Below are 16,830 nucleotides of genomic sequence, written 5' to 3'. Positions count from 1 at the left end.
TACCGGAAATGGCTGAGAAGCTCCACCCAACTGCGAGAATGTTACCTAGGTCAGTTGTATTAGTCTGTTTTCATGCTGCTGATAAGGACATACCCGAGACTGGGTAATTTATAAACAAAAAGAGGTTTCATGAACTTGCAGTTCCACGTGGCTGGGGAGGCCTCACAATCATGGCGCAAGTTGAAAGGCATGTCTTACATGGCAGTAGGCAAGAGAAAAAATGAGAACCAAGTGGAAGGGGTTGTCCCTTATAAAACCATCAGATCTCGTAGGACTTATGCACCATCAGGAGAACAGCACGGGAAAGATCCACCGCCAAGATTCAATGACCTGCCATCAGGTCTCCTCACACAACACATGGGAATTGTGGGAGCTACAATTCAAGATGAGATTTGGGTGGGGACACAGACAAACCATATAATCAGTAGAACACCTGGGAGGAGAGTTGAGGATGCAGGGGCAAGAAGCAGTGGAAGTAGCAGCAGTCTGCAATTCTGAGAGAAGAGATTACGGATAAGTGGGGAGCAGCTAGGTGAGGTGGCTCATGATTATAGTCCCAGCACTTTGGGAGGCTGGGGAAGGAGGACTGCTTGAGCCCAGGAGTTTGAGACTAGCTTGGGCAACATAGCAAGACCCTGTCTCTACAAAAAAATCCAAAACTTAGCTGGGCATGGTGGCACGCACCTATAGTCCCTGCTACTTGGAAGGCTGAGGTGGGAGGATTGCTTGAGCCTGGGAGGTCAAGGCTGCAGTGAGCCATGATTGTGCCACTGCACTTTAGCTCGGGTGCCAGAGTGAGACCCTGTCTCAAAAAACAAAAACAAAAACAAAAACAAACAAAACAAAACAAAAAAAGGTTGGGGGAGGGGAGGAACAGAAAAACATGGAAAAGAAAGAGAAAGAAGATAAAAAGCTTTGCAGTACCAACAAAGGTCAAGGAGTGATGTAAACGACTAGATGTTAAGCTCTCTGAGGGGAATTTTGGAAAACCCCCAAAATAGACATAATAAGGACCCAGTAAGAGAAAATACCCAGTTCACTTAGGTGAGCAACAAAGGCAAGGAGGGGCATGAAAGAAATGGATTTCAAATATGACCCATCAAGACTAAAAGAAAAGAAGGCACAGGCAGTTAAAGAAATATCAGAAATCTGTTATTAGTTGAACAGGAAGGCAAATGTTTTGTGAATTCAGTTATAACTTTATCCATAGCATGTACATTAAATATTAATTTCTTGTTGAGTAATCTTCTCCCTACCCCACAGTAGTTCAAAATAGGTACCTTTAGGGAAAAATTATTTGATAGAAATAAAACCAAAATCAGAGTGAATCATACCATCTATTTAGTTGCTTGAACCAATGCTAGGAAAAGGACAGATCCAAGAACTTTGGGAGGCCGGGTTGGAGGATCGCTTGAGCCCAGGAGTTTCAGACCAGCCTGGGTAACATAGTGAGACTCTATCTCTAAAAAAATTTAAAAATTAGCTGGGCATTGTGGCAAGCACTTGTAGTTCCAGCTACTTCAGAGGTTGAGGCAGGAGGATCTCATGAGCTGGGAAGATTGAGGCTGCAGTTAACCACGATCACACCACTGCACTCCAGTCTGGGCCACAGAGCGAAACCCTGTCAGAAAAAAAAAAAAAAAAAAAAGATTGACAGTTGGGCTTGCTTGTCTGGTGGGAGGGGAAGGAAGAGGGCAGGAGGCATCAGAAAGTGAAGTAGCAGGCTGGGCGCAGTGGCTCATGCCTGTAATCCTAGCACTTTGGGAGGCCGAGGCAGATGGATCACGAAGTCAAGAGATAAGACCATCCTGGCCAAGATGGTGAAACCCTGTCTCTATTAAAAATACAAAAATTAGCTGGGTGTGGTGGCACATGCCTGTAGTCCCAGCTGCTCAGAAGGCTGAGGCAGGAGAATTGTCTGAACCCAGGAGGCGGAGGTTGTGGTGAGCAGAGATCGTGCCATTGTACTCCAGCCTCGGCAACAGAGCAAGACTCTGTCTCAAAAAAAAAAAAAAAAAAAGAAAGAAAGAAAAGTGAAGCAGCAGGTGCTGAACTTCTGCTTCCAGAGTGCATTCTCCTAAAGTGATTTACTTTCACTAGTTTTTCAGGTTGCAGAATAACTGTTTTTTGGGCTGTGATGAAAAATGTTGGAGGAAGCAGTGACAAAGTCAAGGGAAAAAAAAATCCATGAGATGAGCCTTCTTTACTGTGCTCACCACTCCCCATCCCCAAGTATCTGTGCAAGCCCTGTTCCCTACATGATGGACCCTTATTAAGTCTGCTCACTAATGGGTAAAAAGGGAAAGTTTATATTAAAGATCCGACACCCCAAAAGAAATGGTTCAACTGGCATTTTTTAAAAAGCTAAAGTATCGAACCCATCCAAAAATTGAATACTACTTCAAAGCCATTGTTTAATTGCATTTAGTTAGTAAAAGGATAGAAACCCAGCCTGGGCAGATGGACCTTTGTCTACAAAGGGAAGCCCTTGGTATCACTGAATTCAATACCCAGGTAATAAAATTTCCACTTAGTAAATATGTTTTTGTATATAGGAAGCAGTTCTAATTCTTTTTGGGGAATATAGATCATTGATCAAATTCAGAGACCATTATTTCTTCTCCGTATTTACAGGATTCAGATTCCCCCATCTGGTAAATCATCCAATACAGTTCTCTAGAATCCTCAGAGGATAAAAAATGCAAAGCTTTCAGAACAGGTAAAATTGCTCTAATTGCTCTTTGTTGCCACGAAAGGACATTATGTATTCAGGTCCAAATGCTGAATTCATTAATACAATGCTTTTCTTTTTCACTAGGAATAAGACAAATGACCTAAATCATTATTTACTTCCTTTCCAGCTAAGGGTCCTTGTTGTGCTGATCAGCTAAATGAGCTGTGGAATATCTCCTTGGAAAGAGTGTGTGGCAGAAGTGCAAGTGGTTAAATGCCCACAGATGCTTAGCTCTAAAAGCCCACAGCTGATTGCATAGTCACTGTTTGCAATTTACTGCCAGCATCTGTTGTCATTCCACACAATGTTAATGGGCTACCCTCGGGAGCTAGAGTTGACGATCTCCCAATAACTCACTTCTAAAATCACCTAAGCAAGTGAAGTAATTTTTGTTTGCCAGCATGAATTATGCCACTGGTGAAAATCACGAATCCATGTTGTTAAACTAATGTGGTTTTCCTCTAACCTCCGCCTCACTCAAATTAGCATCAGGGATATTAGAGCAGGCTGCAGTCAAGAGCCAGATACAACCAACAGCTTTGGCTAGAATAAAAGACAACAGGCAATCATCTCAGCGGAGAACTGCCGAAGTAAGCACCAGCCACCCAAAGGGCCCATTAGCATGCAAAAAAAAAAAAAAAAAAAAAAAAAAGCCTTCTGAAATCCACTTCTTTCATGCTTCCCCTTACCCTTGTTGGCTCACCTAAGTAAACTCTTATTGCGCCTGGACACTCCCATCCCATAGCGTAACCTTTGCTTCCTTCCTTCTTCTCACCCAATACCGAGGAGGCTTTCTATTTCCCCTTCTTATCTGACAGGAGCTGTCACTAAACACACACACACACACACACACACACACACACACACACACACACATTCCTGGGGTTAGAATAGCAAAGGGGCTGCAGGGAAGACAACCAGATTACAAAAAAAAGGGAGAGCACATCAGCATTAGGAGATATTTCTTAAATCTCTGTTGCACTGAAAAGTGCTTCTCCTCTGGATGACTGTTCTGTGCCAAAATACCAAAGAGATGGGCTTCTGGGTTTCAGATGAAACTTGATTTCTACGGTTAGATTGAGGGTGAGGGCGGATGTGGCTCAGAGGCAATGTCAGGAAAGAGGAAGCATAATACACACCTCCTCTTTCCTCAAGTTGGTGTTGGAATCTGTCCCACTTTGAACTCAAGTGGAATTCAGACATGTCAGGCCTTTCCCGGTGAGCAGCAGGGGCGGGCCTTCAAGAAGTCTATTTGCAAGAGTAAAGGAGGAGCCCTCTGGAGAGAATCTTGCCAGAGAAAAGGGAATATATGTCAAAGTGGCAGGAGGGGAGGGGCAATTCTGAGTACTATATGATGTCCTCAACTTGGGTTTGCCATTAGATCAGGCCCTGAAGACTCGCATTTCAGCACAGGGCATGGAATGGAAGGTAGAGATAAACTCAAAAATGAAGAGTTCTTTCACAAAAACTCAGCAAGGCGGCAGCACTGGATGGGTAAGCTTCTAAAAGGAGAAGAGACAATCTGCACACAACATTGGCATATCCAGGGCTCTACTGTACTGGAAGCATCAAGTAGTTAGAAGAGTCCAGCAGGCACAGCCAGGAGAAGTGGCAGGATCATCTTGCTGGTTGGTTTTACACATCCTCCTCCTTCTCCAGGTAAAGCCAATCAGCAAGGGGAGAAGGGTTGGGGTGAGAGGAGAGGAAACAAAATGACTGTCACTGTAAGGTAACTGACTAGCCTTGTTTGGGGACACATGGGAGAGACACCCTGCGGACCTTTAGAAATACCTGGGTTTGGAAGGGTCCTTGCAGAATCCTGAGATCCTGTAGTAGGTGGGAGTGAGAGCCAGTGAAACCAGGTGATTTCTTGCATTCTTCTCCTTAGTATAGTTTTACTCATGGAGGGTATGACCAAGCATACAGACCTCTTAACTGTTTCTCTTTTAAAGGACAGAAGGAGGTCTACCCCACCAAGGGCTGGTTCCCTGAATTCTTTGGAACAGCTGTAGCAAAACTGGAATGTGCTACAGCTCTTTGGAGGCTGCAGACCCACTGAAAACGTCACTGAAGATATTGCCGGGGCCACTGATGACTTTATAACTTCACCACAGGAATTAACCTCTAGTTATTAGTTAGGAGGTATTGTTGAAAATTGTTTGAATGTTTAATTTCTGTAGTTCTTTGTGTTTAATCCTATATATTTTTATTCCTTTGAGACTTGATTCATCTTTGGTGTTCAGCAAAGGAGTCTTTAAAGAACTCATATATGGATCAATTTTTCCATGCTTGTCTTCTCATAGCATTTTGTGAATACTTAATCTTCAATCTTATTTCCTATTGAAATAATTGGTTTATATTTCTATCATCTCCCTCGGTGAAGCTATAAGTTCCTCAAGGCCTGAGGTCATGTCAGACATTTAAATTATTTGTACTGAACTCTTGATAGTCTTCATTACTGTGAAAGTAAGCAAGTCCTGTCTTTCTTTCTTTTTTTTTTCTTGGCTCACTGCAGCCTTGACTTCCTGGACTCAAGTGATCCTCCTGCCTCAATCTCCCAAGTAGCTGGGACTACAGGCACATGCCACCATGCCTGACTAATTTTTGTATTTTTAGTGGAGAGAGGGTCTCACCATATTCCGCAGGCTTGTCTTGAACTCCTAGATTCAAGCGATATCCCCCCTTGGCCTCCCAAAGTGCTAAAATTATAAGTGTGAGCCATCATGCCCAGCCATCATTGTAAGAATAAGCTCTTATCACTGGCACCCCCCAAAAAATCTCAGATCAAATTTTCTGTGAATATCTTACTATGGCTAATACTGGTAGTTATTGCCCAATATTCCTATATTCCCCTTTTTCATGAGTAATAAAAATTTTAGGTGGACATATGGCAACCCTGCAAGTACTACATGTCATAGTTGAGGCTGCTATAACAGAATACCATGAACTGGGCAGCTTATAAACAACAGAAATGTATTTCTTACAGTTCTAGAGGCTGGGAGTCTGAGATCAGGGTGCCAGCATGGTCAAGTTTGGGTGAGGACCCACTTCCAGGTTGCAGACTCCCAACTTCTCATTGTATCCTCACATGGCAGGAAGAGGGTGGAGAGCTCTCTCATGTCTCTTCCTGTAGAGGCACTAATCCCATTCATAGAGGCTCCACCCTTATGACCTAATCACCCCCTCAAAGGCCATACTTCCTAATGCCATCACATGGAGGATAAGGATTTCAGCACATACATTTGAGGGAGGACACAAACATTTAGCCCATAATACCACATTTTGCAAGCCCCTTTGCAGCTAGTTATAGTATTGTGATGAAGTGTTGGCCACTGGGATGTCAGCCAACTATTGAGTGCAACTTTTCATTTGTGACAGGAAAGGGAAGGAGATTACCTTCTTTCCTCCAAATCCTATATCTTGCTACTTGGATCAGGGATATGGGATGAACAATCTGTACCTTTAAGGACAAGGGACATACACTAGATATAGTAGAAAAACCAGCTAAAATGAGGCTGAGATCTGACACCATTGAATCATCATGACAGCCCTGGAATGCTCCCCCTGAACTATTACGTGAGGAAGAAATGAACTTCTATCCCATTCAAACCATTGAACATAAGAGGATGGCCACTTAGTCTTGTGTGTGGTATACAAAAAAAAGAAAAAAAATCATTCCATGGAACCCACAACCAGTCTTCTTTCCTTAATTGTCATTCCTTGAAAATGCTCTGGACAAGGGATAATGGGAAGAAGTTTAATATCAAACAAAAAATAATCACAGTAAGTCAGTAGCTGGTATGTGAAATTGGCAGGCTCCTTGTATAAACTATTAAATTTCTAATACGTTAAGCATTTTTGTTTGTTCATAATTGTGAAATAAAAGGAGAGACTTCCCTTTGGACATTCATTACTGTCACAGCCCACTCATCTACTATTTAGATATCCATTGGTCCAACTCCAAGAGGGCTGAAGGTGTATGTTCTATTTCCTTTCCATCTGATGCTCTTGGATCATTCAAGTATGGCTGCCTCACTGGCCCCAACCCACTTACTCTGAAACTCACAGATCCTATGCTGAACACTGATAAATTGTAATAAGAAATTAACTTTAGTTTCTTTCATGGTCACCTCCTTGTCTCTTCTCTCATTATTTTATCTTTCTCCCTCAACCTCTTCATCCTTTGTCTCCCACATTACAACTGCTTCCCATCGCCCACCCACTACCACTGTCTTACGATAGAAAGAGTTGCTCACGATATCCCTCAGAGGCTTTCGTATTCCCCACCAATTCTGAGACTCCTGCTCATCCACCAAGTCACATTCTATGTTCTGTGTGGTTCCACCAGAAGGTCCAATATAACCTGGCCATGGTGCCAGCCAAGTGGGCTGAGGGACAGAAGCTGTTGGACCCTGAAGGACCAGGGTGATCCTATTCTGAGGGAATAAGAAACTTGTAAAGATGGCCAGACACGGTGGCTCACACCTGTAATCCTAGCACTTTGGGAGGCTGAGGCAGGCAGATCACTAGGGGTCAGGAGTTCAAGACCAGCCTGGCCAACATGGTGAAACCCTGTCTCTACTAAAAATACAAAAATTAGCTGGGCTTGGTAGCACATGCCTGTAATTCCAGCTACTCAGGAGGCTGAGGCATGAGAATCCTTTGAATCCGAGAGGCAGAAGTTGTAGTGAGCCGAGATTGCACCACTGCACTCCAGCCTGGGCAATAGAATGAGACTCTCTCAAAAAAAAAAAAAAAAAAAAGAAAAAAGAAAAAAGGAAAAGAAAAAAAAGTTGTAAAGATGAAAAGTAAGTTTGATAGTCAAATGCCTAGTTCTAAGAGCAGAAGCAACACAGTGAATAGATGACAGAGCTCAAGATTCAGAAAAAGAATAAAACCTATTCAAATTGGAGTTGGAATTTGGATTCACATGTCTCAAACCATTACAGGTTGTTTGACAGAATGTTATATGCATATATATACATATACACACACACACATATATATGTACATACATACATATATATATGTATGTAATTTTTTGTACCTAAAATGGCATGCTATCATCATCAGTCTGAGCAAGGACCCTCTTTCACTTGATTTTTTTCTTCATTCTTGATCCACACCCTTATTCCCCTCTCCATCATAGGGGTCCATTCTAATGTATAAGCCTTGGAAATGTCTACCCCCTTGGAAAAGGATATAGAATCCAGAATTCAAATTGGAGTTAGTCAAGCTCAAGTAAGCCTTGTATCTGGATTTGGTGGGAATTGAGGTTGACATGTGTCACCCAATTTCGGGTGGTTTGCTGAAATATGGTAAAATGTAACCTATATTGCATTGTATTTTGGTTTTGGATCTAAGGTGGAGAAAGCTGACTTATTTATGGCATGCTACCATCATCAAAGTCTTTGCAAAGATCTTCTCTTGTTTTGTTCTAATTTGCTCCCTTATCTTTGATTTTCACTCCTATTCTTTTCTCTATCATAAGGACCTATTCCAGTGTATAAGCAATATACATTGTTGAATATGTTTATATCCTTGTAAAATATGTGGTATCATTTTGTGTCTGTATTTGTAATTTGTAAATTCAAAATTTATGTTAAGTAATTATGGGAAAGGACTAAACAGAGAGGACCCAGAATTCCATGTGATTTAGATAGGACCCCACCCCTCTGGTCTCTACAGCTTCATTGTCAATTGTGCATATGTCAAAATGAAGAAAACATCCTGTGCTCCTGAAATAAGAAGTTCCCAAAACCCTGTAGGCTTCTGGAAACACTCCTGCCTCCTCGTCCACCACATGCAATCACCACAGTCTGCCTGGGCAGAGCAAATTTTACACATCTTGTAGGGCTTTTTCTTACCCACATACCTTGTAACATGGGGTTTGGAGGTACCTAAGAACCTTCATATGAAGAACTGCGAAGGGACTGAGATTTTACTGTTTTGTTTTTTTTTTTTTTAATAGCCCAGAGGTCCTTTTTTTTTTTTTTTTTAACACCTATTATGCCATGAATTCATAGGGAATAGATTCCAGCAGCTCAGGCTCCTTCCCATTGGTTCTCACAAAGTGTGCTTCTCTGGGTGGAGCAGGCTGGCGCTTTAGTTGAACCCAGGTACCTTTCTCTTTGGCTTCTTTCTTTTTCTGATCATTTTCCTTCACACGTTTCAGGAAGCTATCTCGGCTCTTAGAGTGCTTAATGTGCTCAATACGCACATTAATTCTCTTGGCAAGAATCTTGCCTTTAACTTGTTTGTTTACAACAATGCCAACAGCATGCTGGGTAACATTGTAGACTCTTCCAGTTTTGCCATGGTAACACTTGTGGGGCATTCCTTTTTGAACAGTACCCATTCCCTTGATGTCTACAATATCACCTTTCTTATAGATTCCCATATATGTGGCCAAACGAACAACTCCATGTTTTCTAAAAGGCCTAGAGAACATATATCGGGTGCCTCTCCTCTTTCCCTTTGTGTTCGTCATTTTGGCGAATTACTGGAAGATGGCGGTTCCGGCCGAAAGGGTTTACTATTCTTACAAGCTAAAAGCCTGACACAGTTTCACAGATGCTCGCAGAAGAAATGAGACTCCTGTATCAGAGACAAAGAACAATTTATTACTCATAGAAACAGCAATTGCTAGAGTATCATTTTTCCTCGACCAGTTCCTTGAAACCCAATTTCTACAGAGCAACACAAAGAGGGTCAGGTGACACCCGCATACAGGGGATGCATAATAGGAGAGGCACCCTAACTTAGGAGACACAATTTTTTTTTTAAGTGACAAAGTCTTTCTCTGTCACCCAGGCTGCAGCAAGAGGCACAATCATAGCTCACCGCAGCCTTGAACTCCTGGGCTCAAGTGATTGTCCCACCTCAGCTTCCTGAGTAGTTGGGACTACAGGCACATGCCACCAAGCCCAACTAATTTCTTTTTCTTTTCCTTTTTTATTTCAATAGTTTTTTTGGGAAGAGGTGGAGTTTGGTTACATAAATAAGTTTTTTAGTGGTGATTTCTGAGATTTTGGTGCATCCATCATCCAAGCAGTGTTCACTGTACCCAATGTGTAGTATTTTATTCCTCACCCTCTTCCCACCCTTTCCCCCTGAGTCACCAAAGTCCATTGTATCATTCTTATTCCTTTGCGTCCTCATAGCTTAACTCTTGCTTATGAATGAGAACATACAATGTTTGGTTTTCCATTCCTGAGTTATTTCACTTAGTATAACGGTCTCCAAATCCAACCAGGTTGCTATGATTGCCATTATTTCATTCCTTTTTTATGACTGAGTAGCATTCCATGGTGTATATATATATATACCATATTTTCTTTATCCACTCATTGACTGATGGGCATTTGGGCTGATTCCATGTTTTTGTAATTGTGAATTGTGCTGCTATAAACATACATCTGCAAGTATCTTTTTCATAAAATAACTTCTTTTCCTCTGGGTAGTGACCCAGTAGTGGCACTGCTGCATCAAGTGGTAGATTTACTTTTAGTTCTTTTTTTTGTTCTGAGATGGAGTCTCACTCTGTCCCCCAGGCTGGAGTGCAGTGGTGTGATCTCAGCTCACTGCAACCTCTGTCTCCTGGGTTCAAGCAATTCTCCTGCCTCGGCCTCCTGAGTAGCTCGGATTACAGGTGTGTGCCACCATGCCTGGCTAATTTTTGTATTTTTAGTAGAAATGGGGTTTCCCCATCTTGGCCAGGCTGGTCCTGAACTCCTGACCTTGTGATCTGCCTGCCTCAAGCCTCCCAAAGTGCTGGGATTACAGGTGTGAGCCACCACGCCTGGCCTACTTTTAGTTCTTTAAGGAATCTCACACTGTTTTCCATAGTGGTTGTACTAGTTTACATTCCCACCAGCAATGTAAAAGTGTTCCCTTTTCACCACATCCATGCCAACATCTATTATTTTTTGATTTTTTGATTATGGCCATTCTTGCAGGAGTGGGGTGGTATTGCATTGTGGTTTTGATTTGCATTTCCCTGATCATTAGTGATGTTGAGCATTTTTTTACATGTTTGTTGGCCATTTGTATATCTTCTTTTGAGAATTGTCTATTCATGTCCTTAGCCCACTTTTTGATGGGTTTGTTTTTCTCTTGTTGATTTGTTTGAGTTCCTTGTAGATTCTGGATATTAGTCATTTGTCGGATGTACAGATTGCAAAGATTTTCTCACACTCTGTGGGTTCTCTGTTTACTCTACTGATTGTTTCTTTTGCTGTGCAGAAGCTTTTTAGTTTAATTAAGTTTCATCTATTTATCTTTGTTTTTGTCGCATTTGCTTTTGGGTTTTTGGTTATGAAGTCTTTGCCTAAGCCAATGTCCAGAAGGGTTTTTCACTTCTAGAATTTTTATAGTTTCAGGTCTTAGATTTAAGTCTCTGATCCATCTTGGATTGATTTTTTTTTAAAGGTGAAAAAATGAGGATCTAGCTTCATTCTTTCTTTCATTCTTCTATATGTGGCTTGCCAATTATCCGAGCACCATTTGTTTAAAAGGGCATCCTTTCCCCACTTTATGTTTTTGTTTGCTTTGTTGAAGATCAGTTAGCTGTAAGTATTGGCTTTATTTCTGGGTTCTCTGTTCTTTTCCATTGGTCTATATGCCTTTTTTTTTTTTTTGAGACGGAGTCTTGCTCTGTCCCCCAGGCTGGAGTTCAATGGTGCGATCTTGGCTCACTGCAACCTCTGCCTCCTGGGTTCAAGCAATTCTCCTGCCTCAGCCTCCTGAGTAGCTGAGATTACAGGCTCCCGCCACCATGCCCAGTTAATTTTTGTATTTTTAGTAGAGACAGGGTTTCACCATATTGGTCAGGCTGCTCTCGAACTCCTGACCTCAGGTGATCTGCCCACCTCGGCCTCCCAAAGTGCTAGGATTACAGGCGTGAGCCACTGTGCCCGGCATATACGCCTGTTTTTTTATACCAGTACCATGCTGTTTTGGTGACTATGGCTTTATAGTATAGTTTGAAGTCAGGTTTTGTGCTGTCTCCTGATTTGTTCTTTTTGCTTTGTCTTGCTTTGGCTATGCAGGCTCCTTTTTGGTTCCATATGCATTTCAGGATTGTTTTTACTAATTCTGTGAAGAATGATGGTGTATTTTGATGGGAATTGCTTGAATTTGTAGATTGCTTTTAAGCCCAACTAATTTTTAAATTTTTTATAGAGATGGAGTCTCGCTATGGTGCCCAGGCTGATCTTGAACTCCTGGTCTTAGGTGATCCTCCTGCCGTGGCCTCCCAAAGTGTTGGGATTACAAGCATGAGCCACTGCAACCTGCTTAAATCTCTTTAAATCGTTAATAAGCCTGCCTGATCTTTGCCCTAAAGAAATATATTTTTTATTATAATGAACAGTAAATAAACCTTCCCTTAATTATCTCCATCTTCCAAAGGTGTTTTCTATACAAACATCCTTGAAAAGGTAGTTCAGAACAAAGGCAGTCTTCTCATAAGAATTGCATAAACATAAAAGACCACTGAAGGATTGTTTCCCAAATCTCCTATACAATTTTCTCCCCTTTCTTTCTAAATACCCTATATATAAAGCTTGTATCGCTGGATAACCCTTTCTTATTGCAATTATATAGAAACTCTAGGTTACTCCCTCTCATTTTCTGAAGAAATCAGTATATTCATTATCCTTTTAGTACTCTGGCTTTTTGGTTTCATGACCTCTTTTCCACCAGTAGTTTTAATCTCTATTTTATTTTCTAATTACTTGCAAAGTTTATATGTTAGGTATTTGAGTTTCTCTTTATGCGAATGCCATATTCATATCCTTTACCCATTTTTCTTTTGGGTTTATCATTTTCTCATTTAATTAACAGGAATGTCTTCTCTAAGGTAGATATCTATCCCCTGTTGGCTTTACTTGTGTCAAATATCTTTGTCCATACTGTGATCTCTATGTAAACTTTGCCTATTATAACATTTGATAAAGAGCCATTAATTTTAATGTCATCTTTTCTATCTTAGAGTTTGTGCAAAAAAGGAGCTGGTTTAAGAAGACCTTTTACACTTGAAAGCCTAAGAAATACTTCACATGTCTCTTTTTTCTTTTCCATTAGCTTTTCAGTTTTATCTTTTCCATTTAGTACTTTAATCCAACTGGATTCCACTCTTGCATATGGTACAAGCATGCATTCTTAATGGGCAGGGGGTGATATCACTCCCAAGGGAGTGAAAATTCGTTCTTAGGGGTAGAAAAAAAAAAGTAGATATTACAATGGTTTATGGCTCTCCTAAGTGGCATAATATATAAAGAGATATACAGTATACCTGTGATATTCAAATTTCATTGAGAAGGAGGAAAATTGGGGGAAAATGTCTAAAATGATTTCTTATGAGGATAATAAGGAAAAGGGTTGAGAAACACTGGTATAAGCTAAGAATACAGCATTATTTTTCTCATACAGTGACATATTCTCAATACTATTTTTTTCTTTTAAATTTTTCTTTTAAATTTTACTTTTTTACTACAGCTGCTGGCAACCTTGACCAATACCATCTATGAAACAGTTTATCAACCTTTCTCTGCCTGTGCATATGCATGCATCTGTTACTGAGCTCTGTTGCATGTTTCACTGGTATATGTGTTCCTAAGCCAATGTCCCACTTTTCTGATTACCATAGTTTTGTAACTGTCTGATATCTGGTAGTAAGGTGCCCTCTTTCTCTGACCTTTTTCTAAGTTGCCTTAATTATTCATAAAATATTTGGTCTTCTTATACATGTCAGGATAAGTACGTTGAATTCATTTTTTAAAAGTCCTTCTCTAATTTTAATTGGCATTGACTTGCATTTATAGATTAATTTTGAGAACTTCCCTGTTTTACAGTATTGCCATCTGTTCCATGTACAAGGCATAGCACTCCATTTATTTAGGCTTTCCAGCCCTCAAATAAATTTAAAACTTTTTCTTCATAAAGGTCTTATGAATTGTTCAGTTAAATTCATAGTTTATCTTTTGATTGCTATTGTGAATGACATTATAGAATCTGTTATATTTTTAGTTGATTATTGTTGATACAGGGGAACATTGATTTTTGTGAGTGGATCTTGTAGCTTGCATTCTTGCTGAATTCTCTTATTAAATCTATAGTCTTTCTGTTGATTCAGTCGGGATTACCTCATCTGCAAAAAAAGAAAGAGGGAGAGAAAAAGGGAAAGAAAGAAAAGACCAAAAAAAGAAAAAGAAATTCTGTACTTTCTCTGGAACAGATGAGGAGAAAACAGTAATCTAGTGATCTACATATAGCAAGAGAAACAGTGAATTGAACCCTTGTGGAGCAGATTATAAAAATCAGCTGGTCTAGTTTAATGGCACAGGTAGTATCTGCTTTGCATTTCAGTGATCGGCTCGTTCAATTCTGCCAAATAAATACCTATAATTACCTTTTGCTTCCTTTTCATAGGCTCAGTCCTTTTTTGGCTATATAATTATAAATTTTTAGGAATGTTTTATGTTACAGTGGGTGAAACCACTTTTACTACTTTATCTCAGCAAGCAGAACAATAACCAATATTCTTTGCTTTTTCTGAATAGCCATGCTTAACAACCTCTGAACATTCTCACCAGTACTCACAATAAGAAGAAAATTTAGGCTGGGTGTGGTGGCTCACGCCTGTAATCTCAGCATTTTGGGAGGCCGTGGTGGGTGGATCATGAGGTCAGGAATTTGAGACCAGCCTGGCCAACATGGTGAAACTTCATCCCTACTAAAAATACAAAAATTAGCTGCATGTAGTGGTGCGTGCCTATAATCCCAGCTACTGGGGAGGCTGAGGCAGGAGACTCGCTTGAACCTGGGAGGCAGAGGTTGCAGTGAGCCGAGATCATGCCACTGTACTCCAGCCTGGGTGACAGAGCAAGACTCTGCCAAAAACAAACAAACAAACAAACAACAACAACAACAAAATAAAAACAGAAAATTTAAGCACATGTATTAGAGGGGAAAAAAAGAATCTCTTGATCTCTTGAGTAATTTCCTAAATGATGATCTATCAAAAATAACTAAGTCAAAGTGATTGTTATTGCTTAATAAGAGCTTCAAGAGGTTAATTGTGCATAAACTATACACATCATTTCCTGAACGGAACAATATGTGCACAATCAAATTATGCTCCATCAGAATAAACAGGCAATGGCCAGGCATGATAACTCATGCCTGTAATCCCAGCACTTTAGGAGGACAAGGTGGGCGGATCACCTGAGGTCAGGAGTTTGAGACCAGCCTGACCAACATGGAGAAACCTTGTCTAAATAGAAAACTTAGCCAGGTGCGGTGGCACGTGCCTATGATCCCAGCTACTCAGGAGAAAGGAGAATTGCTTGAACCCAGAAGGTGGAGGCTGCAGTAAGCTGAGATCATGCCACTGCACTCCAGCGTGGGCAACAGAGCGAGACTCCATTTCAAAAAATAAATAAATAAACAGGCAACGTTTCCATGCAAAAATATACTTGTATATACTCTACATTTCCCAAAATATTCACAAGAAATTTAGATGCCTTCAGAGAAACAAATTCCTGAAAATGATCAAATTGATTGGACTGAAAATTTCTTCATTACTTAAAAACCTAAGAAATCACTTAGCCAACAAGTAATTTCTTCCCAAATAAAAGTGTGGCACTTGGAAAAATTAGAGCACATGTATTTTAAAAACCACCAAACAGATTTTTTCCTAAAACTTTCTGTAAGCTGAATGGAATTCAGAGTTAAGGCATTGAAAAGTGACACTAAGATTAACCCTTGATAAAGAGAGCAGATGGAAAGACAAGTTTGTAACAATGGAATAATCTTTGCTGCTTTTAGAGTAGGAAGGACACATTATAAAATACAATGGTTTATCAAGGAGGAAGAAATTCCTAACAGAAACAACTTTATGAAGCTGATCCTGTATTATTCTATCAGGAAATACGAGAAATACAAGAAATTTAAGGGAAATATCTTCTTCCCTTTTCAAGACAGGGTCTTGTTCTGTTGCACAGACTGGGGTGCAATGGTGTGGTCATAGCTCACTGCAGCTTCCACCTCCTGGGCTCAAGCCATCCTCCTTCCTCAGTCTCACAAGTAGCTGAAACTACAGGCGTGCCACCACACCTGGCTAATTTTTAAACAATTTTTTTTTTTTTTTTTTTTTTGTAGAAACAGGGTCTCACTATGTTGCCCAGGTCAGTTTCGAGCTCCTGGGCTCAAGTGAGTCACCCACCTCGGCCTTCCAAAGTGCTGGGATTACAGGTATGAGCCACTGTACCAGGTGAGGGAAACTTTTTTTTTTTGCAAAGCAATAGAAGTGTGATTTGTTGTAAAGTTATCATTAAAGGCAGCAGACCTGTCACTGCATTGTTAATTCATTGGACTTTGTACTTATCTTTATGACAACACAAATTCACCCTGTGTCATAATTATATGTGCCACTATGAGCAATTGACAGTCAGGAATTCTCTTTTCCTATCTTGGTTTTGTTTTGATTTTTAAAATTTCCTGCATTCAGCATGGTGCACAGACATGTAGCCAGTGCTCAATCTTTAAAATGCTTTATGTTGTAAAGTAATGCAATATGTGATTTAAGACTTTGCACTATTTCTAGGTGTATTTACTATCACTGCATTTGGCTATCTAATAGACATACAATTCATTCTGCTTGAGCCACAATGACCTGTATCAGTTCAGTGTAGACGAATTATTCTAATCCTCAAGTTCAGCTTTTAACTCTGCTAGATGCTGTTTGACACTAGATTCCCCAATACTAAAAATCTTGCCAACCTTACATTATGTTGTTGTATAATTACAGCTTCCTAGTACTCAGTATGATATTATTAGCTCAAGCTGTAGCTCATTTGGTGTACATAATTACAGCACACTCAGCAGTGAGACCTGACCTACACGGGGCTGGGGGGGAGGGTGGGGGGATTCTGGTGATAATTTTGTCTATTTCAATTGACAATAAATGTAGTTATTACCAAGACTCCAAATTTTGGGAAAGTTTGATATTCACACTGCATTTCCAAGTACCTTTGGAATACCTAACATTACACTGATATTTTAGAGCTATTATTCTTTCTAATAATGATTGA

At 40.3% G+C, this 16,830-nt stretch overlaps 1 protein-coding gene and 1 long non-coding RNA gene across 2 annotated transcripts in view; both read right to left on the bottom strand.

Annotated features, from left to right (window-relative positions):
• LOC112441425 (uncharacterized) overlaps positions 1–16,830 on the bottom strand; it is a 198,397-nt gene that overhangs the window by 16,575 nt on the left and 164,992 nt on the right. The gene's annotated exons all lie outside the window — the stretch shown is intronic.
• On the bottom strand, positions 8,415–9,274 carry LOC117975490 (large ribosomal subunit protein eL21-like). The gene has a single exon (XM_034936260.3). It carries the CDS (start codon positions 9,222–9,224, stop codon positions 8,742–8,744), a length of 483 nt encoding a protein of 160 aa, XP_034792151.1. The 5' UTR covers positions 9,225–9,274; the 3' UTR covers positions 8,415–8,741.

The sequence above is a fragment of the Pan paniscus genome, chromosome 10, assembly GCF_029289425.2.
Source record: "Pan paniscus chromosome 10, NHGRI_mPanPan1-v2.0_pri, whole genome shotgun sequence".
Taxonomy (NCBI): domain Eukaryota; kingdom Metazoa; phylum Chordata; class Mammalia; order Primates; family Hominidae; genus Pan; species Pan paniscus.
The sequence above is the reverse complement of the archived record's forward strand: the minus strand, read 5'-3'. Positions and strand labels throughout refer to the sequence as shown.